General features: G+C 42.4%; 1 protein-coding gene across 1 annotated transcript in view; it reads left to right on the top strand.

Annotated features, from left to right (window-relative positions):
- LOC116689924 (probable E3 ubiquitin-protein ligase HERC1) overlaps positions 1-25,361 on the top strand; it is a 345,193-nt gene that overhangs the window by 57,912 nt on the left and 261,920 nt on the right. The window contains exons 3-4 of the mRNA XM_032516624.1: positions 16,415-16,457; positions 18,052-18,286. Coding sequence (XP_032372515.1) covers positions 16,415-16,457; positions 18,052-18,286 — 278 coding nt within the window. The remainder of the gene's footprint in view (positions 1-16,414; positions 16,458-18,051; positions 18,287-25,361) is intronic.

The raw sequence follows: 25,361 nt of genomic DNA, 5'->3' as shown, positions 1-25,361 counted from the left end.
ACACACACACACACACACACACACACACACGCACACATACCCCTCCCTCATCTCATTAGCCTCTGTCCCCATTCTCTTTATCTTTTCCACCTAGTCTGCATAAGGATAATATATACATTCTTTGTGGTGACAGTATTATCAGGAAGGGTCATCTTTCTTGCCTCTTCCACACAGTATAACGATAAGGACTTGTGTTATTTTAAAGAATCCTGTTCAAAGAGAGGATCAATAATACAATGATAAGGTGATTAAACAGAAAGGGTTTTATATGATGCACATTAACAGTTTTGTTCCTTTTTATCATCTTCTCATGAATGATAACAGTGTATTGCAGCTTATGAAAGCATCTTAATGGCAGCTTAGAAACAGTCAGTGAGGCTTCTTTATGTATTTCAGATTATTCTTAAATGTTTTCCCAGAGGTGGTGTTTTTTAGTCAGCCATTTTGTTTTGCATCTGGATATTACTTTTTTTTCTTTTGTCTCTACATTTTTATGGGTCTATCAGTTTGGCGAGTACTGCACAGTGATATTAAAATTTAAATTACAGTATGAACCTGAGCACAAAGGTCCGATCCCATATTGTGCTAACTCTCCACCTGATCCATCTCATGCCTGTCTTGACTTTGCATCGGGGTTATACGCAGATGCCTTGCATCACCACACATTTGATTGTTGGTTAGGAAAATGTGCTGCTTCCAACCTTGCAGGGGTCTGTAACCTTTCAGAGGGGTAAACATCAGAGCTATGCAATCTTGGCTGATGTGTAGTGGTATATTCTCAGCTCTTTCACTCTCCACCTCTTTTTCCTCTCTCTTTCTCTACCCCTTTTTTAATAGCTCCTGGTATTGTCTTGGTCCTTGCTGACAACAAAGGGGATAAATGCAATGCCTACTGTAAGTCCCTGTGGTTAGGCCTTGGACATGACACGTGTCAGCCTATGATAAATTGGCTGTGTGTCTGTTCAATTTCAAATGCAAAGCTCTAGAGAGGAAGAAGGAGAGAGAAAGAGAGTGAGGGAGAAAGAGAAAAGAACATGACGGAGAATGGGAGTGAGGGAGAGAGATGCCGGCATATTTCTGGCACAGGGGGAGAAGGATGCCTCCGATGCTGGATGTTAGTGTGTGGGGTACAGATAAGGCATTGCACAAGTTTGAGAACGGGATGCCCACGTCCCGGGGTTTGGGAGGTGAAATCTTGGCATCAGGACAGATGCAAGACAGTGGAGTAGCAGGGGGAGGGGGGGTGAAAGAAAGATGAGAGCGCTCTTTTCACAATGCTGATGAATCACTTTTTGCTGATGTATCCACAAGCAGAACTAACAAGTTAGCTTCACCTATTTGCCCACTCCCCTTCCATATTTGTGGGGCTGATTGGTCATTTCTTTATTTCTGTCCTTTAGTTTTGTCTTTTGCAGGCTGATTAAGCACATACTCAATTGTTTCACATACTTGAAAGTGAAACAACAAAGGGGGGGGGAGAAGTATGCAGTGCTTCCAGGAGATGCCTGGCTAATAATCTGCCTGTGCTAATCAGTGCAGCTGGGCCGGGAGAGTTGGCGCTCTGACACCAGGCATCCACGCAGAGCATTGGGAAAGAGGCAAGGATGCGAGCCAAATCCAGCGAATGGAGAAATAGCGCGAATGGAGAAAGCGGCTTCTATGTCTTGGGATGCCTGCTTGCTTGATGCCTCTATGGGAAAAAGGAAAGGATGGCACTTTCCTTTTTACAATTGGCCTGTGAGGTGACAAAGCCGATATTATGGTAATGTCAATCTAATCACAGAGAGAGATATCTCTTGAAAATCCTTGCGCTAGGATGGTCTTGTGGATATCTCAGGGTCTCCCAGTGTGCTCCCCCCCCCCCCCCCCCCCCCAAAAAGAAAAAAACCCCCCCACCCCCCCCACAACAAACCCCAAAAAAAAAACAAAAAAAAAACCCAAAACCCCCCAACCCCCCCCCCTCCCCCCCGCCCCCCCCCCCCCCCCAACCCCACAAAAAAACCCCCAACCAAAAAAAAAAACCCCCCCCCCCCCCCCCCCCCACCCCCCCCCCCCACCCTCACCCGGCCTCTCTCACTTTAAGACAATCTCTTTCTCTGGATAGGATGGCATATTTCTCCCGTTGCAGCAGTGGATCTTGAATAGCGTGATGCATCGCGGAACTACCATGTTTTTTATTAGCACAATGAGTTGATGACTTGGCACTGTTCTCTGTGTAGTTTTGTATAACTCCCCCCTTGAAACAGCTCATTTTAGTCATCTGTTTCTCAGTCTTTTTTCACTCAAACAGTCCTCTGATTTGACTCCCTGCTTCCGCCAGCAATCTTGATGCTCCATATTATGTAGCATGAGACTACCCCACCCGTACATGCCGTTTTGACCTTTAAATGTCATTTGCAGGTGTGTTGAGGCGGCTCACTGCTAATGCACACATTTGATAAGATGCTTATCTATCCCAGAATCCAAAAGGCCTGTGAGAAGGAACACTGGTGTGTATGCTGACATCCTTGCCAAACCGACCCTGCAGGAAAGCCAAAATCATCTTGATATTATAAATGTCTGCTGACCAATAAAAGAAAGGTGGAGAGAAAAGGAATGGGACAAAAGGGTAAACAGAAAGAAAGGTCCAAGGCATGCAAGACCCTGACTGTGCTGAGCCAGGAACTGTTTTTTTCCCTGTGATCTATCCACGGCTGAACTCTCTGACACCTCATCTGCCGTTCTGACGAGACGTCGCCGTGCCTTAATTGAAGTGGGTTTGTCTCATCCCTGCTCTCCCATGATCCTCTTCTCCATGGGTCAGTGAGAGGTGGGGGCAACCCCCTTGAGTACACAGCATTGGTGGGATTGCTATTTGTCTCCTACCGCCCCACTGAGAGGATGTTAGATTGAAGTTATTTTATGCTTGGCTTAACTCTCTCTTCCACTCTTCTGCATCGTATCTCCTGCTCTCCCCTATTCCTCCCTCTTTTTTTTTTTCGCTTTCCCGATCCCACCATTCTTAAAACCTCTCATGCAGCAAGAAGGGAGGAAGGCATCCGTTACAGTGTGAAACTACTGTGATTTTACGGAGGTCCTACAGTTGAATAGCTATACTTTTCCCAGTGGAACTAAATTCTCCTTGAAATGGATCCTTTTTTGTCTCAAAATGCATTGAATATGTTTTTAGTATGTGGAAGGATCCAAGGGTGTGGAAAAGTGCTTGGTTTAGGAGAGTCACCATACACAACAGTGATCCCCTTCCAACATCCTGTTTGTTATAATGGTTTGGGTTTGGGAAATAATCAATACAGTGTAGTATGGAAAAATAACATAAACTAAACTACTTTATTGTAGATTTTCTTTAGGGCTTTATTACATGGAATCGGATCGATGTATAAACTCCAGTACTTCCCAATACCGATACCAGCGTTTTAGGCAGAATTGAAGGCAACATCTCTCTGGTGAATGTATTTCTCCAGATTTGGGTGGCTGTGGCTCAGGTAGTACAGTGGTCGCCTACCTATCGGAGGGTTGGTGGTTCGATCCTTGGCCCTGCAGTCCCATGTTGAAGTGTCCTTGGGCAAGATACTAAATCCTGAACTGCTCCCTTGGTGTGCAAATGTGTGTGAATGTTTATCTGATGAGCAGTTTCTATCTCATTTAAGAGAAAGTTTTAGTTGTTAACGCTACAGTAAGCACTAGCACATCATGTGTTGAGTGTGTAGAGCCACAGTTTATACGTCTGTGTGTTGTATCCTGTGTGAGTGTGTCGTTGTTTATGTTTGTGTGCTTATGTGTGTGTGTTCTGGCGTCAAGCCTCTCTGTAGCTCTAAGTGTTGTGCGCATTAGGGTGATGAGGGTAATGATGTGCGAGGCAGTTGTGTTTTGTGCCAGGGCGACCCTGCGGCTCACACCCCATTCCCAGCCCAATGTGTTTCTGATTCTCTCCATCCCTCATCACCAGTCAGCTTCTTCTGACAGCAACCACATACATATGAAGTTCGCCCACACGCATGTCCACGCGCACATACACTCAGATACATAAAGACCGTATCTATACTTGCATTCATACATATGCAGTAAACACAGAACAAGCACAGCCACATCAAGGTATGCGTATACACATTTGACTTTTGTTTAAGCTACACAATGGAATTATCACTCCATCCAGCTACCTCTTCTTTCTACTCACATGCAGGCGCAGAGCAATATTCAACCTCATTCCATGGGTGAAATGGTAAGGTCATTGCATAAGTAGAAGGGAGCCTTGATTCACAATTTCGAGATGCAAACATGCGGGTAGACTTACATTCACACATATAGACACACTACCAAAAACCTGTCAGAAACATGCCTCTGCATATTGATTCCTCTGTTGTCAGTGCTATTAGAAAGAGGTCTGACATTCCCTGTGTTTCCCACCTACCACTGTGGGGGGCTGGCTGGGACAGAAAGGCAAATATATGACAAAACCCTCTTCAGCACGGCTTACCTTTATGGTTCACTGCTGTAATTGGCCTAGGGTGAACATACCCGCTCGACACTGGCAGTAATGTATTTGAGAAGATATTGAAAAAGCTGATGAGGGAGACACAAGATGTGTTGTAGAATACAAAAGTTAATAATGGTGAGGATTTTGACGAATGGATCTCCAAATGTATCCTGATATCGGTCTAAATTGCATTCTTTTGCTCACAATTTTTTGTGTTTTTAATTTAGACATTCTCTCATTGACTATGCAAGGTGCTTGTGCCATAGTAGGGAAGAGTTCACTTTGTGTGGAGGATAATGCATGCAGAAGAAGAACTGTTTGTACTGCATTGTGCTATGTTTACATAAATGTCCATGGATATATAGTCCACACGACACTACGAAACCTCCCGTTACCGTCATCACACAGACACACAGTGAATGTGTCTTAAAGAGTCATGAGCTCAACACTCATACAATGTGGTTTTGAGTACATACATATCATTTTATTGCTGCATAAATAACCCCCACACTGAGACATCTGAAAAGAGAGCATGATCCATACCAAAACATTAATCATCATTCATTGTATGTTAATAAATTCAGAATTTCTCCATTTACCATGCGGACGTCCACGCGTGTTGGAAATGCAACCTTTCCAGAGCTCATAAATCACACACAACTGAGTCATCTGACAAAGTACCCCAAACACAGGCTGAGGCGCCACCTCCCTAGGGCACAAACACGCGCCATCTAATGTGGCGGAATCAGAGCGGGGACCAGAGCTTTCTGACGCCTCTTGCTGATGCTCCGCTGCCAACCCCTACCAACAAGGAGCATTCGCTGCAACCTGGGAAAATAACAGGTAGAATCAGGGGGGATTGTGGGATGCCCCTCTCTGTCTCTGTCTCGCTCTTGCTAGTTTTTCTCTGTCTTTTTCCTCGCTGCCTCCAGGGGTTGAGGCCATGTGCATCACCAACAACACTTGCACAGGCTTGGCTGGTGATGCGTACAGTGGGGACCACCTGTCTTTGCCTTATAAGTCAGATTTAACCATTGAAACTTTAAACAGAGAGGGACTGTGAAAAGGTTACTTCCAGCACTTTCCGTTACCTGGCTGTGTGAAAATATGGAGTCCATTTTTAACATCTTCAACCAAAAAAAAAAGAGAAACAAAAATGGAAAGCATTTGACTAGGAGTGCAGTAGAGGTAGCGGCTAGCATTAGAGTATTAATGTTGCAACTTTATTCATAGTAGCTGTTTGTGGAGCACTTGTTTTACGCAGCAGAACTGGAACGTTTCTCAACCATAAAACTAAACAATAACAATACACCTATGCTTTAAACATGACAGATAATACATTTTTCTAGTTCTCCTTAGAACATAGATTTTAATAAAAGTAGTTTAGATGATTTTATTTAGTTTGTATTCTGCTGTCTTCCATTCAACGCAAATTGCTCCAATCTGGCAATTCCGAAAGATTACCAATGCAAGAAGGAAATCTGAGCAGATACAATGGCTTCTCCGCTCTATACCACAGCACAGATGAAGAGAAACAGATTTATCTGCAAACAACTTCAGAAGCCCTGTAATAATGGGTTCTATTCAGGTGTAAGGCTGTTATTTTTGCACGTACATGACGGATTAAATTATTTTTAGCCTGCGGGGAAAGGATCTCCATTGTTTTTCCTGTTTACACAGAATAATCATGTCTCTTTACCTTTTAGCAAAGTGGTCACATGATCTCTGTGCTGTGAACACTTGCTTTATTCATCAGATTAAAAGATTAAAGGCTTTGTGGTGAGGAAAAAGACACAAACAGCAGCCCAACGAAAACCATGATACTGTCGAAAAGGGTTTGAGTCGGTGCTACAGTTCTGGAGTTGTATACATTATAGAGAAGGCCCTCTGTAGTGCGATTAGGAAGATAATGCCATCACATGTTAATGACCGGAGTGTTTGCAGTGTGCAAAATGAGTGCCCTCTGATATGCAAAGCATTTCTGCTGAGAGTGTTGAATTGTCTGTATGTATGGAAATCCAGTGGAAATAGAGACGCTAGTCTGCGCAGTATAGAACAGACAGCATTATTTATCCCCTTTTCTGTCATTTTCTCCTTTTTACCCCCCTTTGGGTCTCTGGATTCTTTCCCATCTCTCCTCTGTTGCCCGGGCCCATCCCTGGCTCCCTGGAGACTTTGGGACGAGTGGTTATTTCTGACTCTGGAAAATGGTCGTGACTAATTGATTCGACATCTGATGGAACGTCTGTAACGTCTCTTTTCCCTCCGCTGCTCAAGCCTTGCCACTTGCTCAGATGAGCAGGAACCATTAATGTATTGTGCATATATTTATGTACTGTACGGCTGTGTTTGATATGAGAAATGTGTTTATGCCAGCACTGTCTGCGCTCCTCTGTAAACCCAACGTAGTGTTGTCCCTGGTAATCTCAATTATTACTGGACTGTTTGATGTCATCCTTAGAGAACAGAAATTCTGTATACCAGTGCATTCCCATTGGTCTCATAACAATGGATTATATGGCTAACACTCAAAATACTCCCACTTACGTATCTGTTAGATCGCTTTGTATTGTTTTTACATGTTTTTAAGATGTTGCACCACATAAACACAATTGATCCCAGAGGTGCTTTACTGTAGGAATGCATCTAATTCACCTATTGAAGTTTAGTCTTCTCTCTTTTTCTCCGCCTCTCATCTCCCCCACTCTCTTCCTCTCCTCTGGTCCTCTATCTTTGTCTTTGTGGTGGGGTTTTGGGTAGAGTCCAGAGACCTAATGAGGCGGTTCTGATGGGCCAAGTCCCACAGGTCTTAAAGCTGTAGCAGGCCACTGTTGATGCCCCACTCCAAAGTACCTAATTGATCTAATCATTTAGCCGATTGGTCATCAGTCTCTGGCGGGCACACATGGGATGAACAATGACAAGTGTTTAGTGGCTGCAGGCCGGTTTCCTGTCTCTAACTATAATAGGCTGGAGGTAGATAGGGCTGTGTGTGGTTGTTTGTGTATGCATAGATACCTGTTTTTGAATTGTTTGTGCACCCAAGGTGCTGCAGAAGCAACCTGCTGAAATGCCTTTGCGAATAAAAAGTTTCAGTCGTCTTTGCTCTTCCAAAATTTCTGTTTGTGAGATTGATTTTTCAGGAAATTGTGATACCTAGAGTATAAAGTTTTTGTTAAAGCCCACAGGGAGGGGATAATGTTTTGCATGTCATTTTAGTGAACAGTGTAAAGTATATTTCAAAGAAGTACCCTTCATTTACAACTTTAAAGGTCTACAAAGCAAGGCGCTATGGAACTTCCTTTATGTGGAAGACACATTCAGTATATTGTCTGGATGTGGAGAAGGCCACTAGGGAATGATCAAGTGTGCATCCCATCGACCCGCATCCTCTTCCCCATTACCCTGACATTTCATCCCCACATTTAATTCCAGGCCTTTCTAAAGAGCAGGTAATAGTGCAGAGGGGTACAGGGACCCAGAATTAAGCAGTTTTACACCGAAGGGTAATTTGGTGTGATAAATGTGCCGTCGCTAGTAACTAATAATACATATTTTAAGTAGCAGCGGCGCGGCTCCGCGGACCAGTAAAGGAAGCATCATTATTAATGTGGGAGGCGCTGCGTGTTTTAGTCAGGGTTACGGCACCAAGGTCAGAGCTACGTTTCACTGAATTAAAAGCCATTTTGAGCTATGGCACTCCTAATCAACTCAGACCTAAAGGTGCATAGCTCAGTTATAATGAGGCACCAATGAATTTAAATAAACAGCAAGATCTAGTGATTTATAAAGGCAATGTGCTATCCTTATAGCTCGTTAGCCATGACGGATACTCTTTATTCTCTGGGCCTCTTTACCCACAGGACCCTGAGCTTTTAACCAAGTAATGTCTGCCTCCATTGTCAGCGGATACACATTCGGAGCAGGACACTTATCCCCGTCATTATGAAAAGTGGAGACACAATACAAGTGTAATGGTAATGTATGCCATCCAAATAGGTGATTTTTCTCCTCCCCTCCCTCCCTTTTTTCGCCGATGTAAAAACTACCCCAGAGTTTTAGGCCTATGAATTCATCATCATATTTTCACAAAGGGGTTTTCATATATCCTGAAAGGAAGCCTAATCCTTGATAGTAGAAATGTTTTGCATTTAAAGGGGCACTTTTGGTCTGGGAATTGATGGTGATTTTTTTTGGGGGGGAGGGGGCTGTAGAGAAAGGAAAGTTCTAGTTTTGAGAGTGATCACTTATATGAATTATAATATTTTTTGAGTGAAAAGAGTCAGTGGCTTATTTCAACTACTTTACTTTGAAATAATGGAAACTTCTACAGTCAATGTGCCACCATTATTATGCTGATTAGGAACTTTCTAGAATAATGATGTTTGATACTCAGATTCTCCCTCCCCTACATTTTAGGAAATACTTCTTAAACAGTTTGCTGTCTGTTAGCAAGGGTAACTTTTCTCCTAATTTTTTTTTTATCTATTCCAAGATTGATTTGGCCTGGTGCAATTACAGGTATTGCTTATGGTTTTGCATTTCTTAATCTAATTACCCTGGGAGTGTTGTTAGTACTTCAGCTGGGGCCAGACGGGGCAGTGAGGCGTGCACATGTAGCCGCCTCTGACCGCCCCCCTGCCGCTCCTGTTGGGCCATGCCGGGGCATTAGTCACTTCATCAGGTTCTTTGTTGCCCGCCTTTCTTTTGTGTTGCCCTTGTAGGACATTGCAAGTAAAACCATGGCTACAGCCTCCTCACATCTTGATACAGCTTATTCAGGGGACTTTTTGAGAAATCAGTGGCTTGGGACGGGATTTCTTTTTTTTTGTCAAGCTCCGGATTCAGGATGTGTTTCCCTCTCATTAGTTACAGCTCAATCAGCTCACCTCATGTTAAGAATGAGTGGTTTTCATCACTGCACATTTTTTATGGCATCTATTTAATTACAGCGAGACTTAATTTTAACTAGCCTACTACACGGTAAAGACTAGTATTCTACCACTGAGTGTAATCGGTTCTCTCGTGCATGAGCAGGTACCGTATCCGGATACGCACTTCACTTTTCTTTGTATGTGGCAATATCTGAGGCCACTCTCAATTCAAATTGACATCAAACATTTTCGTTTTCCAAAAGTGTTGACTCACCTCCAAAATACACTTGTTTGATTTCCCATGTGAACATACACAGTGACACCCATAGCGTTCACCATTCAGAGACGCACTCACTCAGCCTCTCACCATGCTCCACACTTTTCAGAGTAATTTTCACTCCTGACACAACGGCTCTGCTTACCTGCCAATTTCTGTCTCGGCTCCTGAACGGGTGATTTGTAAAGCCATGTTCACCTCAACACTCGAAGTGAGCTTGCCAGGTGTTTGAGCTGTCAGTACGTTCTGTGTTCACAAACTTGCCGAAGGGAAAGTAATAGCCATACTCCAGCCAGTTGACTCAGCCAATAGAGTTGCTATTGCAGTAATAGTGGAATACATATGGTCATTACTTTGGATTTGTAACTTGCAACAACAGAAGCTGTAAAGTATTATTTCATGAAGCCATTTTACATTTGTTGGAAGTAGGTATGGGCTGGTATACGATTCTGACAGTATGATAACCCTTAGCAAAAAATATCACGGTTTCACAGTATTGCGGTATTGCAATTGTAGCTGTAAAATTGTCTTCTTTTTTTTTTATGTTGTCCTTGAACACACTGTATTTTATTTTTAAACACATGTATGGATTACTGAACTGTCCTTTTTGTCCTTGAAGACCTCTAAAAAAAACCAGCTCATGCCTTAGGAACGGTATGACAGAACATTTTTTTGTAGTTTTGAACTGTGACTTTTTCAAACCTTGGTACACCTTGAAACCGGTAACAGGCCCATGCCTACTTGGAAGTAGTAGTAATTTCTTGTATTACTTGTTCTGTAAGACATTACTTGCATATGTGGAAAAACACTGTATTTGATAAAGTTACTGATGTCTTCAAATAAGGCTTTGCAAGTAATTGAATTTTGGATCTCTGGGTCCTAACTATCACAAAAACAGAGTCATCTTATTATGTCCTGTGTTCTGAAGGGGAATTCAAAAATTTTAAAAACAGAAAAGTATTAAAGTGCTCATAGTATGCAAATTTTCGGGTTCATATGTGTATTTAGAGGTTATATCAAAATAGGTTAACATGGTTTAATTTTCGTAATTATAATATTTTTGTTGTACTACACATTGCTGCAACTCCTCTTTTCACCCTGTGTGTTGAGCTCTGTTTTAGCCAAGTGAGGGATCTCCCTTCTGTTCCGTCTTTGTTGCGAGTCACACATGTGCAATAAGTACTGTTAGTTTGTCAGTTGCAGAGTATGAGGGCGTGCCACGCTAGCAGCTAGGAGAGCATTTTAACGTGTGTTACAAAATGGCGCACGTTTGTCACGGAAATAATAGCTGGACTACAAATAGAGCTGTTTGGAGCAGTTTGTGAACAGTTTTTTCTGTCGGAGATGGTAAGTCCCTTTGGGGTGGACTTTGATATATAGCACAATAATGGAAAAGCCCAAAAGCATAATATGAACACTTTAAAAGAAATGTCGCAATTCAAGTTGTTTTCACTGTTGATCTGTTGAACAGTTTTTCTTGTTCATCAGTAAATGCAACATCTTTCCAAAAGTCAATGAGTAACCGTGTTTCAACTTATGAATATATGAACTTAATATTGACCAGAATAGTTGTGGTTATAATTTTTTTCCATAATCGAGCAGCCCCATCTTCAAATGTCACGTGACAGGCTGACTGGGAATTTGTGTGATCTAAAAATATACCCATCCTTTTACTACCTGTATGTATACTTCATATACCTCTTGCTTTTTGGGGTTTTGTGGTTACGCTCCCTGCTTCCTCTCACCATGGTTTATAAACAAGCTGTAGTTGTTTTTTGGGGCTGGAGGTCGTTGATTTGTCTGCCTCTCCCTGTAGATTACTGAGGTCACCACGGCCCGGAAGCATCAAGCTCGGAAAATGAGAAGCCCCGCTCGGCTCTCCCGCTGGCGACCGGGAGCACCCCTTGCCCGCGCCCGCCCTGATGATTAATGCCACCCCCGTCCAGCCACAAACCTTTCTGCCTCAGATAATGCCAGGCAGCAAGCGCGTCTGACACTTTTAATGTATAATTAAGTAGAAAAAGGCAGCACTGGCTATGCAAATTTTTTAAAATGATAAATGACGCTCTACAGCAGCAGGGATTGATTTGGTGTAAATGAAACTAATTAAGGAAATGTCAAACATAATTAATAAAACAGGTTTAAGCTGCAAAACATTGTCAATTGAATGAATGAGGAGGCATTGGCTCCCATTGTTCAGGCTTTATTTAGGTCTTGTGTTTAGCTTGTTCCCTGCTCCAGAATGCTCTCTCCCCTCCTCACTCCCTCCACCACCAATTCCCTGAGAGGGGGAAAATAAATTTGCTTGTCTCTCTGCTGACTGTAGAAATTAATTGCTGAAATCTTGTCCCATCCAAGTGTTACATTCACACGCAGGACATTAACATAACTAATTTGAAAGAGCTCAAATGACTGCATAATGGAGCTCCGTCACCATGCATGACAGTCGCTGGTCATACCAAATTAGCTTGGTTTTATAATTGAAAAATGTTCCCCCCCTTTCTAATTTTTACACAATTTCCCTCCTTTTTCTTCATCGACTTTCGTCTCTTCCTTGCTCCTCTTCCTTCCGTGGTGTCTTTCCTTTCCGTTCCGTTTTCTTGATAAGAACAAAGGTTTTATAATTTACAAAAAGAGTGCTTGACCTATAATTAGAGGAGTGAGAGGAGAGGAGGGGGAGTGCCAAGTGGTGGCGGCAGAATCAGATCCTTAGTCCTGGTAATGATGCTGGAGACCTTGTGGCCCCAGGGGAGGCAGAAGAATAATGGGATTGGCTATTTTTATTGGGGAGCAAAGCAATTGGCCACCAGCCGCTGGGATGCTGGTGCCCGGGTATGGTGCAGAGCAGCAGGGGCTAGCAAGGGGCTAGTGGGGGGCAAAGGAGGGTGAACACTCAACCTGCCACACTGCCAGTTCTCAGCCATGCCCATCAGTTCTGTACGTCAGCCTGATGCACCGCTGTCGGCCCCTGTGCCCCCGCGCCAGCCGCTGCCCTTGCCGCAAAAAAAAAGAGACAACTGGGTGGGTGGATGACTGGGTTGGAGGGGGGTAGAAACATCTGCCACTCCGAGGATAACAGAGGACTCAAAGATACAAAGTGAGAGGGGTATCACATTGAAGTGATGGATCTGGATACTAAGATAAATACCCAATAATAACCACATATAAAAACTACGAAGAACTGGAGCAAATAATACTTGCAAAGTTATTCTTAGCCTTTGTTTGAACCTAATTGCATAAAACAATTTCCATGTGTCAGGATGCTAATCAGTCTACAGTAAACTTTGCAGCAGCTAATTGGAGTTTTATGTCCCACCCATTTGGCACGTCTGTAATATAAAACAAAAACTAAATCTTAAGCTTTAAATGATATTTATTATTGTGTACTGTTTGGCCCAAGCCTGGTGCTAACACAGATATTCTTAATAATGTGCCTGTGTGCAGAGTATTGCAGCAGACCTACCGCTGCCAATATTTTTGTTCTTTGCTTCTAAGCACCGCTATTTATCATACTCCCACACAACAATTCTCAAGAGTTAAAGCAGCAAAAGAAAACAAAAACAAGAAAACAAAAAGTACAAGAACAAAAGAAAACAAAAAAATACAAAACAAGATAATAAAACTCTGGAACACTCACTGTCTTTATTCCCATTGCATTTTCATTCTCATCTTTATTTCATTATTCCAGTGAGAGTTATTATGCTTGTAAAAGTAAACTTAAGTCCCGGACTCCTGTGCACTTTCTGCATTCTTTATGCATGACAGTAACAGCTCTACAACCGCCATAGCCCTACAGTGAGCCACAGAGCTGAGCTGTTTTTTGCAGCAATGCCATATGCTTTACGCATGTATTTAAGGATTTATGGGTTTTCAAAGCATGGTGCTTTCATGGATATAGCCTACTTTTATTAAAGTATTTAAGTTTCTTATTATTCCTGTGGTCAGAGAACCTGTACATAGTTTGGTAGTTAGCAGTAGTTCATAATGAGTGTAGTTGGTTCAGTGAGCTGTACCTTCAGGAGCACTTAAAAGTTTATAAGATAACAGCGTATTGCAAGTAGTGTTTTTGTCTTTCTGGTGCCAAAGCTTGAGCTGGACTCAGTTTCTTGTGTTTATTGCTTGGTCTTGTTTTGTAGTAAAGAAAACCAAAGCTGACTGCAGCATAGGCCTGCACGATTAATCGTTATACAATTGTGATCTTGATTTAATTTTTTTAATAATTTTGATTTAAAAGAGAAAAAGTGATGCATCTGGATACTAAGAAAAAAAATAGAATTAAAAAAAATAAATATTTTTTTTAATGACTTTAATTCTCATTTAATTTTACGAGCCAACTGCATCACAAACGCTACTAGTTTTCTTCTGTGAGCTTTAAACATAGACTGTATAAAATAGGTTTTAAAGCGCTCCCGAGCGCTGCAATGCTCTCCCTTCTCTTGATTGAGGCCTCTGTGTTTACAGGCTTGTGGTTATGTACAATGTGCTAAAGGTGCCAAAACAAATCTGTGTTTTGTCATTGTCAAAGAAATCATGGTAGAGAATTGTGATATCAATTCTAAGCAAAAACAAAACGTGATTCATATTTTTCACTGAATCGTGCAGGCATACTGCAGCAGGCTGTACTTACAGTAGTTCACGCATGCTTTGCGCACTGAGCCAACATAGTCTTACACTCCATGGAATTAACCCTTGTGTTATCCTCTATGGTCAAAATTGAAAAAAAATCAACATATTTTTGTGTGTTTGTCACTTAATTTGCTGCTTTTTGAAACCTTGTTTTTAATTTTGATACCATTTTTCTCCTTCTCCTTCGTTGACTTTCTCTTCTTCCTTTTGACGTAGTTGTCACTTATTTTGCTGCTGTCTGAAATGTTTTTTATTGCTTTATCAACAGGTTTTTTTCTTGACATTTTGGAACACTTTTTGACGTTCTTGGTGCTTGTTTTTTTTTAACTACCACCAGTACAGTATATACAACACTAACACTGACTCATTACCTCTAGTTTACACTTATTTTGGGGGATTTGTGGTTAATAAACCTTATTTATATGCAGGAATTATGAATTATTGTGACTAATAATAAGATCAGAGGATGTTTATGGATAACCACAGACAGTTTGTGGATCATTTTTTGGATAACCGCAGACTGTCAGTTTAGTCAGGATAGTGCTATAAAATTGAATAAAAACACCCAAAAGTCATTTAAAGTAGTGAGCTGATTATTTATTTATTTCACTTGTGAAGAGCGTTTTAAGGAACCATCTGGGTTATTTTTGGGCAATCAGTTTGAAAGAAACCTAAATTTCTGTTATAAAATGGAGGAGTCTGGGCATCCAGATAGCGCAGTGGTCTGTGCGGATGCCCATGTACAGAGGCTTGCTCCTCGGCGCGGCGGGCCCAGGTTCGAATCCGGCCTGTGGCCCCTTTGCCGCATGTCGCTCCCCCCTCTCTCTCTCCCCCTTTCACACATACTTACATCTGTCCTGTCCAAATAAAGGGAATAAAAACCCCCAAAAAATATAACATAAAATGGAGGAGTCTGAATTACACGTAATAGTAACAGGTATTGTTAATGGAGCAGCTTACAGATAGAAAAAAGTTTTGACAGTGGTGTGACGACAGCTTTATGTAAAGTTTTCAAATATGTGTATATCTGTATGTATGTATAAATGCAGATGTATTTCAAACATGCAAGTTAATTGACCTCTAAAGAACTTAGTATTTTCTTTCTTGTAATTAACAAAGCGTTGCTCTGCAACCATCTAAGTGTTGCATTGTTATTCCAATGATAACATCTAGTATAAATCACTCGAAACATGCTATACTAATCAGTGACCTGTTTTGCACATTCTCCCTAAAGTTTCCAAGTGGTAGTTCACCTTTAATGTTATTTCCCTTCACACATTTTGCTACAACTCTTTCGAACAACCCAACCCTTAAAATGCCAAAGGTCACGAGTCAAACATATGCAGCACGAAATACAATTTATTACCACCGCATTTGCCTGATAATTTTTCTCTTTTGACAAGCTTAGGTAAATCATATAGCCTACTCTATAATGTATGAGTACTCGGCTGGCTTGATGAGTAAAGTCCGATACTATTGGCTGCTACCCCTGTGGCGTTTGAGTTCCCATAAGACCAATAAGGCATGTCTGTATTCCAACATGACTGGAATCACTGCACGAACAGGTAGTAGTTCCAGGTATTTATAGAAACCATATGCAAATGGATTGGTGGATCATGTTGGATTGTTAGAGCAGAGAGGTGACAGTTGTACTCTGTACATGTACATAGAAGGAGAAATATATAGGCTTCGTTTAGACACGTCTAATCAGTTAGGATGGCCTCCTCTCTTCATTTCATTTGAATATATTCAGCTCGGACTCAGTCTAAGGAAGTGTCTCTCCCATCCCATTTATATTATTCCTTCCTGCTGAAGGCTCATTATTTTACAGCAGGGTGTGTGAGAGGTGGCCCCAGTCTCTGAACTCTCTGTCGAGGCTGTATTAATCAAACTTCACACAGTGGGGAAGGGTCCACCCACTGACGCGACACTGCTCACTCTATACTTGAGGACAAAAGGGAAAACACGCAGCCTGAGCTTTTACAGTGAAACATCTAGAGCTTTTGAAGATCACCACTTTTAATTGTCCACAACAGCAACCCCCACACCCTTTTAAAGATTGTCTCAATGAGACTCCATGCTTAGAAAGTATTGCACAGCATTGCTCATCCATTTCAATCAATATGTCTCATGTTAAAATCGTCCTCTTCTTTTTCTCCGCAGTGGACAACAAGATCTTTGCATGGGGGAATGGCACTAGTGGACAGTAAGTGAATTTCAGAAGTAAAAATATGTAAATGAGCATGGGAAGAGTGCTTATCCCCCCAATTCTTGGTACGTGTATTGCAGCACTGTACAGACTTTCATTGCCCTCTCTTTACTTTAGGAGACTACTAAGTCCTAAAAAGTTCACCAATCCTTGGTCAGTTTTGTTTTGCCCCATGGTCATTGAAATGCCTGATTATCTTCTGACAATAGACTGTACATCTGTATATTAAACTGCAGAAAGACACTGGCAGATAGACAAGCAAACACACAGACATAGTTATACACAAAGATAAGTTATTTTCCTCCTGATGAGCTTCCTTGTTAAAACTTCAACAGCCAGAAGCCCGTCTGGCTGTAATGACATCTAAGGGCCTTGGGGCTGCAGTGATTCAGTGGCCCTCAAGTACTTAAACAGAAGCCCTGCAGACCTCTGAGAAATACATAAAAGAAACAAAGGCATCACTTCTCACACTCTCATCATATCCCATTGTCCCTCATTCTCCTTCTCTTTCTCTCCATCTCTCTGTCTGTCTCATTCTATCTCTTCTCTCATGATGCCTTGACCCCTCTAAGCAGGTCGAGGCTTTCTAGTGGGGAGCTTATAGTTAGAGGAACCTATAGTTGGAGCTCCACAACACCCACTTGCAGAGCAAAGGGTGAACATCTCTGTTACACAACTGGCACTCTGATATCTGAAAACTCCTCGGCTCTCCTGTTTGTCTCACTGGAGGCGAGAGAGTAGAAGAGTACGAGGGAGCTGTGTAAATTTAAACTGGCAAACTTTCTGATGGAAATAGCAGTGACCCCAGAGTGGTCTTGTCTTGAGTTGAAGCATTGTTGTAATCAATACAGGCTCTCGTGGGGATGGCGGGCGAGGACCTTTCGTTCCCCGTTTGTGGAAATAATGGAGAAGACTGTTTGTTATTTTTCCCAGACATGCCGCAAACTAGCAGATATGGCCGGGGCATTGCAGGTTATGACGCTGGCTCAGGGAAACAAATACAAAGAGGGGCATTTTATCAAGAAGCAAACAGCAGAGCTCTGTTTGAAGCTGCTGGGAGCTCACGGGTCACAGGGGTGCTGGGGCTGCGTTTGACCAGCTCATCTTGAAAAGGGGTCTTGGATGTTCTTTGTTCACTCACACTAGGGACATAGATACAGAAACACAACTCAGCCAAGGCCTATGTAAAGTCATCTGTACAGCTACAAATTGAGTTAGGCTCAGTTATTATTTCTTCCCTAGGAACGTAAAACTCACCTCACTGAAATATGCCTTTTAGAGACATTCTATACAGTATACGACTCTTGTCTGTATGGAGAAAACATATCAGAAAGACAACTTTCTTTTTACTTGTTAGTTAATGATCAATTGATGTTTCATTTTAACTATTTTTTCTAGTTTTCAATGAGTTTGCTTTGAATTATTAATTTTGTCAAACACTGCCACTTTCATGACATGATACCACTGAAAGTTGATAGGAAATATTTGCAAATTATTACCAGGTTCTATAATTTGACATTAACCTTATTATATCCTTTACATTATAGAGAAGAAAGTGTCCAACTTCAATTCTTTTGTCTGCTTTTTTAAGGCTGGGTGACGGTGAGAAGGCAGTAAAGGACCAGCCAGTCGAGGTGAAGTTGCCACAGGAACTGAACGTTGAAGGAAGCAAGGCAGATGTGGATGTCGTCAACATTGTTGGTGTGGCCTGTGGAAGCAGACACTCCTTCATATGGACTGAAACTGGGCGGGCCTACAGTTTTGGGAACAACTTCTATGCCCAACTAGGCTATGACATCCAGAGGCTTGACTTCAAAGACCACCAGGTATGAGGATAATGGTGTGTTTACAGTGATGACCAAAATCAATACTAGATACAAGATTAATACTGGTACCTTCTGAATATCTGACAGGCTTTGACTTTGAGTTAACACTCTTCACACAACATAGTCTATATTCACGACGTTCCAATTCCGCCGGATGTCACTCTTTTCAGCTGTCTGTTTTCGGATGTTCCATCACCTTCCAATTTCTTTGTGTTGTAATTTTAAACTCCGGTCAATTTTATGAGGATTATGGTCAACTGCTCTTAAAATCTCTGCTGGTTAAATGGAGACAGCTAGCTAGACTATCTGTCCAATCTGAGTTGTCTGTTGCATGACTAAAACATCTTTTGACCCATAAGAAGTTCCTTCCCGAGGCTATTTTGCGGCGGCACCGCGGCTCCACACAATTGCGATTGGTTTAAAGAAATGCCAACAAACAAGAGCACCTTTTTCTACCATCCCAGTATGCTCTGTGGACTAGCCAGACCCTCCTCTGGGGTGCCGTGGAGAAAGGTCTGGCAATGTGACGCAACACACAAAACAAACAAAAATGTGGACTCATCACATGAAAACCAATGGGATTTTGTAATGTCCCTGAAAACATCTACATAGTCTTTACAGTACAATATCATTAGTTTTTTAATTTATTGTAATGAGAGAGAGAGAGAGAGAAAGAGAGAGAGAGACAGAGAGAGAGACAGAGAGAGAGACAGAGAGCAATGGTGGCACTGTGAAGGATACCTCGAGGGCCTGGATGGCTCTTTGCTGGTTGTGTCTCTATCTCTGTCCTTACATGGCTTACCATACAGTAGCATGCTGCTGAACCATGCAAACCCTAAATTAAGTGCTGTGGAATTGAAATTGGCTCTCTTGTGAAGTGTTCCACTTGCATTGGAGCTTAATTTTGCCTACTCATATCATTTCATTCAGTCCCTCAGTCCCTCTTTTGCTCGCTGCAGCCCATCGCTCCCTCTTCCTTCGCATGCAAAACAAGCCCATTTAATGTGACAGTGTCTAGGTGAATGATTGCCACTCAACACTTGATATATGGGTATGTGCTTCTGTGCGCATGTGTACTGGATATATTATATTTCCGACACATTTTCCCAGTCTCTTGCAGTGACATTAGTGCATTGTTATACATTACATCTTTCAGTTTTTTTACACCCACACACTGTAATGGATGGATTTAAAAGGGGGAGAGGCTATGTGGCAGGTTATTTCAGTCCGTTCTCTCTCATTTGGTCAAAATATTGTTCTCCTGTGCTAGAGTCAGTAAGGAGAATCTCACTAAGAAAGTCATTTAAAACTGCTACTAACCTGTTTAGTAGGTCAATAATTTCTAATTTGACCTTTTTTATAATCTTAACTACCCACAGACGGTCAACTTAAACAGAAGTAATATCAACCATACTTTTTTGCCTTACTACCACAGTGAAGTGTACTGTTTTTTGTAATCAGTTTAATGTTTTTGATTTTAGCGGTAACATAATACGCATTCCCAGATGATAGACCTAAGGGGCGGGGGCGGGGGCGGCAGAAAGTACCCAGCCACCTGGCAGCAGTATTGGGGCCAAACCTCTCACCTATCCTCCCTGATAAAGGCCACTCCACTGGGATCTGCATGACTGCACCCAGGCCTCACCTCTTTCTGCTAAAGAAAGGATACTGAAGGGAGGAGGGGCAGAGAATGAGACCTGGTTATATGTGTATCCCAAAGTCACCATTTCCTCTTATTCTAGCCATACCAGTGGCCTCTGATTGCCCCAGGTGGAGGCCCAAACCTGGCCCCCTCACCTGTATACCACCAAACTCCATCTTCTTTCATCATTGCCCCCTCTCTGTTCATTTTTTTTCAGTAGGTCCAGAAAAGTTGCTCAACCTCCAGCTATCCCCCTAGACTCCATACTATACGATACTGGCTATTGTTGCAAAGAATCTGTAGGTTAGAACTGCCGGCTTCACCCCTAAGGCTCCATTTCTCTTTAGCGTCTGAAATGGAGTGGTAGGAGACTGCTGAGATCTGGGAAACACTATATTCTGTTCTTTATTGGCCCAGTGATAAGGTGTTGGGATTCTGCTCACACCTGTGAGCCCATTGTTCAGGCCCGCTATGGCATTTCACCTGCAACAGGCAAGGTTAGACAGAGCTCCTATTTAATGGTTTGATTGACATTATTTTAATGGCACACCGTGGGGAGCTATATGTCTGTGAATGGAAATGAAAGTTAATCTTTTTTTTTTTTTACTCTCATGTCTCTGCTCCCCGCCCCCCTCTCTCTCCCCTCCTTAGGACAATGACATTGTCATTTTCTCAGGGTTTTGAGGGATGTGTTTGTATGCAGATAGGAAAGTGCCTCTTTAGTTCTCCATGTCCTGCCTTATATAAACATTTTGATAAGAATTATCAATCACTGGCTAAGTTATTGCGGAAGCTATGGTAGATTCAAGCAAGTCTGTCCCTATACATACACATACCACAAGGTCTCATTCTACCTGTATACATAACATAGCTCAGTCTCTAAGTAGGCTAACACCTCCTAGCTAAAAATCTACCACCCATTGTCTGTATTTCTACAAAACTAACAAAAAGCGACCGTGGGAGCATGAAAATAAACTCTGTTCCTGAGTGTGACACGTGTGCAGCTTGAGCTTGGCACGGCATTCATGTTCAGCCTGGCTGAGCACAACTTGTTTGAATGTCATATTTATCCCAGTGTTTTGTCAGAAAATTAACTTCCTGTGAGTTTGCGGCAGAGCCGAGCATATGGCCACAGCTCTCTGGAGATGACAGCCTAGCGGAGCGGGAGCTCGCCGGTGCCGCTGCCCTGCTCTGGCGGCAGATGCTCCGGGCTTCTCCGCGATTAAGTGGAGATCATCACTGTTTTCTTTGAGCACCGCTGTGCCTTGTACTCTGAAGTGTTCCGTTAATCACTGCCTGCCTCCCTGCCTTTTCCACACAAGCTGCCAAAGCACTCATTAAGTTTGAATCTCCCTCTCACCACTCGCTTGCTCACCATGCTGGATACATTGCTTTGACGCAATCTTAGCGGCCCCCTTTTCTGTGAGAACAAAATGGTTTGTTACACCTGTTTGCTAGAAGGTCCATAAAATCCACAACATTCTTTGTACGCTTGTTCTCTAGCCCTCTTCTGCTGTTCATTCATTTTTAAGGCATCCAGTACATACTGTAAAATAAGTGTTACTCTTTGTGTTGTGGAATGTTTTCTCTCCTGTGTATGTTGATGTAGTCTGTATTTGAGTTTCTCCCCAAGCACTAAGATGCTGCCTTGTTTCTGTACAGGCTTGTGTGTGTGTGTGTGTGTGTGTGTGTGTGTGTGTGTGTGTGTGTGTGTGTTTATATGAACATTAAGGTATCAGAATCCAGCTATAATATAGAACACAACTATGGTCAAAGAGGAACAAAAAAAAGATAGAAAGTGACACTTTGTTACCACTCTAGCCCCCCCCCCCTCCCCCACCACCCCAGCGTCACACATCCGGTTGTGTTGTGTATATCTCCTACACAAGCAAGCATCCATTGTTATCGTTAAACATTGTGACACGCTTTAACCCTGATTGATCTTGATCTCCATCACAAATAATAATGTGATTACAGGCTTTTCTCAGCTTCCGTCTTCACAGCAGGGGAAAATAACATTAGATATTTCCTTTCATGTTAATCGCCTTGCTTGGAAGTATACCTCGGTGCACCAATAGGCCTCAGTAATGCCTTCTTTCTTCTTAAAAAAAAACATCCAAAATAACCTATTTGCAGCACACCCACACACACGTTGCTTAGCTCTGTAACACCGTTATTCTGCACCCATCAAAGCCTAGCATGCTTGTCCTGGTGCAGCGATCGTTCCCCCACAATAGCGGGATGGCATTACTGTGCCTTTGAAAGCATTTGCATGGCAAAGCAATTGCACGCACCTTCTAAATAAAAGAATTGATCCTGTTCATCGTAGGTTGGATTTCCTGGATAAAGCTGAGGGAATGGATCGCAGCGCCATCTCACATCGATATACACACCCTGTTTCCTCATCCTTACGTTGACTTTGCAATAACTGTCTGCTTCTTAATCTTGTCTGTCAGGCTGTCGGGCAGACACACAAAAACGTATGTGGTTCTCTCTGCTGCATTGGTTACTTGGCAGACATGCTGATTAGTGCCAGTTTGCCTCTTTTTCAATATGTAGATACCCAGATAGAAAGCTGGCCCTATTTATTGAGTCCAAGTACCAAAATAGAAATTGCTGTTCTCAATCAATTATGAAGAAATTGGTTTGCATTGTTGGAAGAGGTTGATTAGTGACTTTTTGAAGAGGCTCATGAAATGACTTTCAAATCGGGCCGAGTTGACAGACAGCTGGTTCCATAATAATTTTACAGTGTAAGGTCAGCAATAAAGAATATTGATGTTGTTATAGTACATACTGTACAAGTGCCATGCATTTGTATCTTCTGGGCATGCACATTGTTATTCAAAGTAATAAACGTTTATCTCATCTACTCAAATCAAATCTATTCACAACTGTACAAATTGCCGCTGTGCTCTTGGCAAGGTACAGCTAATTTTTCGACGAAGAAATTCCTTGTCAGGAGCAGCCAAGGGAGAAGGTGTCAGTTTGATAGCACATGTACACTAACGGCTGTGCGGGAGCATAAGCGTTTGCTGCGCTTCGGTGGTGGCGCGTTTGATTGTAACACTGACCACCGGTGATGCCAACCCTGTTGTCCTCATCTGAGCTTCCTCTTGAGACTTGAACATGGACGTCCCTCCCCCACATCTCACTTCAGACTGAGAGAGAGAGCGAGAGAGAGAGATATCTCTGTATAGTATGTACTTCTATCATTTGTCTATTGTTACACCACAGTCACAAGCTATGCAGTACGTGGAAACTCAGTGTGGGTGTACAGCGACCTAAACTACTATACCCATCTCCCCTAGGGGCACCTCAAAGGATGCTTGTTCTGTTCCTTCTCTCTGGCCCTGGGCTCTGCTGAAAAATGAGAGGCAAGTGAGAAACTGGGAAAAGAAGGAACAGGAGGAGGTAGTCTCAGCTGTGTAGGAAGGCTAACCTGCACCTCTGGAGATCATGCGTCTTTACAAAAGTGCCAAGGCAAACCTTTCTTTCTGACTTGGCCACAGTGTTGAAATAGTTTAATATTAAGACCTTTGCTGCACTCTGGAACTCACTATAGCCACTCTTCATTGTTTGCAATTCCTTTTACAATTAGATGCTATGCAAAATTTGCACCTAAAATATGCATTCTTATCTCAGTGTGAATGAGAGAATATGGTGTTTGTGAACTTGTTTTAGTTTGAATCATATGTCCTACTGTTTCCTAATACGCCCCTAGTGTATGTAATGCTGAAAGCAAATTTATTACACGTCAATAATTCTGTACATTTCCTTCTGGAAAACTAATGCTCATAATAGGATTTTGTCAATGTGATTTGAATAATGATGATCTCAACACATCCCATTTTAGGCTACTTAACTAAATAGAATATTACTGATTGCAACACTTATCCATGGTTGGGGTTTTGGTAACCTTCTTTTCTGTTTCTTGCCAACAGCCAATTTTCTCTCAATTAAAGCATGATATTAGCACTCAGTAGGGCATAAACAGAAACAACCGTACACTACTGAATATCATGCCTTGATTATGAGCTTAAGAGTGGGTGTACAGATGAATTCAGTTTCTATACTCCTATTAAAGTGCTGGTGTTTTTTATGTGTGTGCATGTGTGAGAAAGGGAGAGGCAATCACTGCCTGGATGTGCAGGAGTGGCTGTCTATGTAACAATATAGCTGCAGGAAAAGCTGGAAGTTATCCGCTATATCCTCTTAAAACTTCTGGAAAGGGAGGGCAGGAGGAAAAGAGACAAAAGTCACAGGTATAGTGGGAAGAAAAACTGTATTATTACATTGAGATCCAGTCAGTGGTGAAGCCAGTTGGCCAAAGTTAGCAGGAAGCTGTCCTAGTAAATGGCAGCAGCTGCTCGCAGTTCGAGAGAGCATGTCCCAGTCAGAGGAGAAAAGCGATGGCATCTACATTAATACTACCTTAATGGCCCATCTGGCACTCCGTAGGGTCCCTGGCTGCGCCACCGACTCATAGGCGTTTGACAGGCAGTCTCCAGCGCACCAGACGCGCATGGCATGCCAAATGGCGGGGAGACGCCTCCGTGGCGCACAGATCTGTCAAACTCTCTCTGACGCTGTAGTCACACAGGCAAGGGAAGTTAAAGCAAGTTTTCACACGTGATTGGTTCTTGACATAGATGGGGGGGGGGGCATTAGGAGAATGACTGGCTTGTCTATCGTTCACATATGTGCACACTCACAAGGCACACACGCACACACACTTCTTCAAACATACACACACACTCTCCATACTAGATGCTAAATTGCCATGACCAGATTAAACCTCAATGAGAAAGCCAGGTTAAGATTAGCCAGTGGTGGATTCACTCTGCTCTGATGGCAAATGGAGATAACAAACATTATTGTTGCTGCGAGTCACAGCCTCTCTCTGTAAACAAATACTGGAACAAATTGCTTCATTGGAAGAAATTGTGGAAGGTCTTATCAAAACACCACAGGGGTTTCTAGCTATAATTGGCGTAATTGGTTGACAGAGCAGACTGCAGTCCATGATGTGGCACAGCGATGCACTTTATGGGAACTGAGTGATCATGGCTTTAGGTCTGTAGATTGCCCCCTTAGATGTTTAAAGATACTGAGCAAGAAGTGCATTAATTAATACGCAAACAATGGACACTAGAGTTTGACGGTATCAAATTTTTAGACCGTCAAACCTCCTCCCTATTTCAACGCGGTATATGGTATTACCCTGACTAATTAAAAATGACGATGGAAGGCTCAGACGGCGTCACCAAACTGTTGGCTTGTGTCTACACCGTTCAGAAACTGAATACAAAACACTGATACCGAAACTCCTCTCCCTTCTCATTAGGTCGGAACCCCAAATGCTGCCAAACTGCAGAAGTCGTGCTCTTCTTTGAGAACAGGTCACTCGGTGCGCAACTTGCCATCGCCCCC

The sequence above is a fragment of the Etheostoma spectabile genome, chromosome 5, assembly GCF_008692095.1.
Source record: "Etheostoma spectabile isolate EspeVRDwgs_2016 chromosome 5, UIUC_Espe_1.0, whole genome shotgun sequence".
Classification (NCBI taxonomy): Eukaryota; Metazoa; Chordata; class Actinopteri; order Perciformes; family Percidae; genus Etheostoma; species Etheostoma spectabile.
Note: the sequence above shows the minus strand (reverse complement) of the source record. Positions and strands in the feature narration are given on the sequence as shown.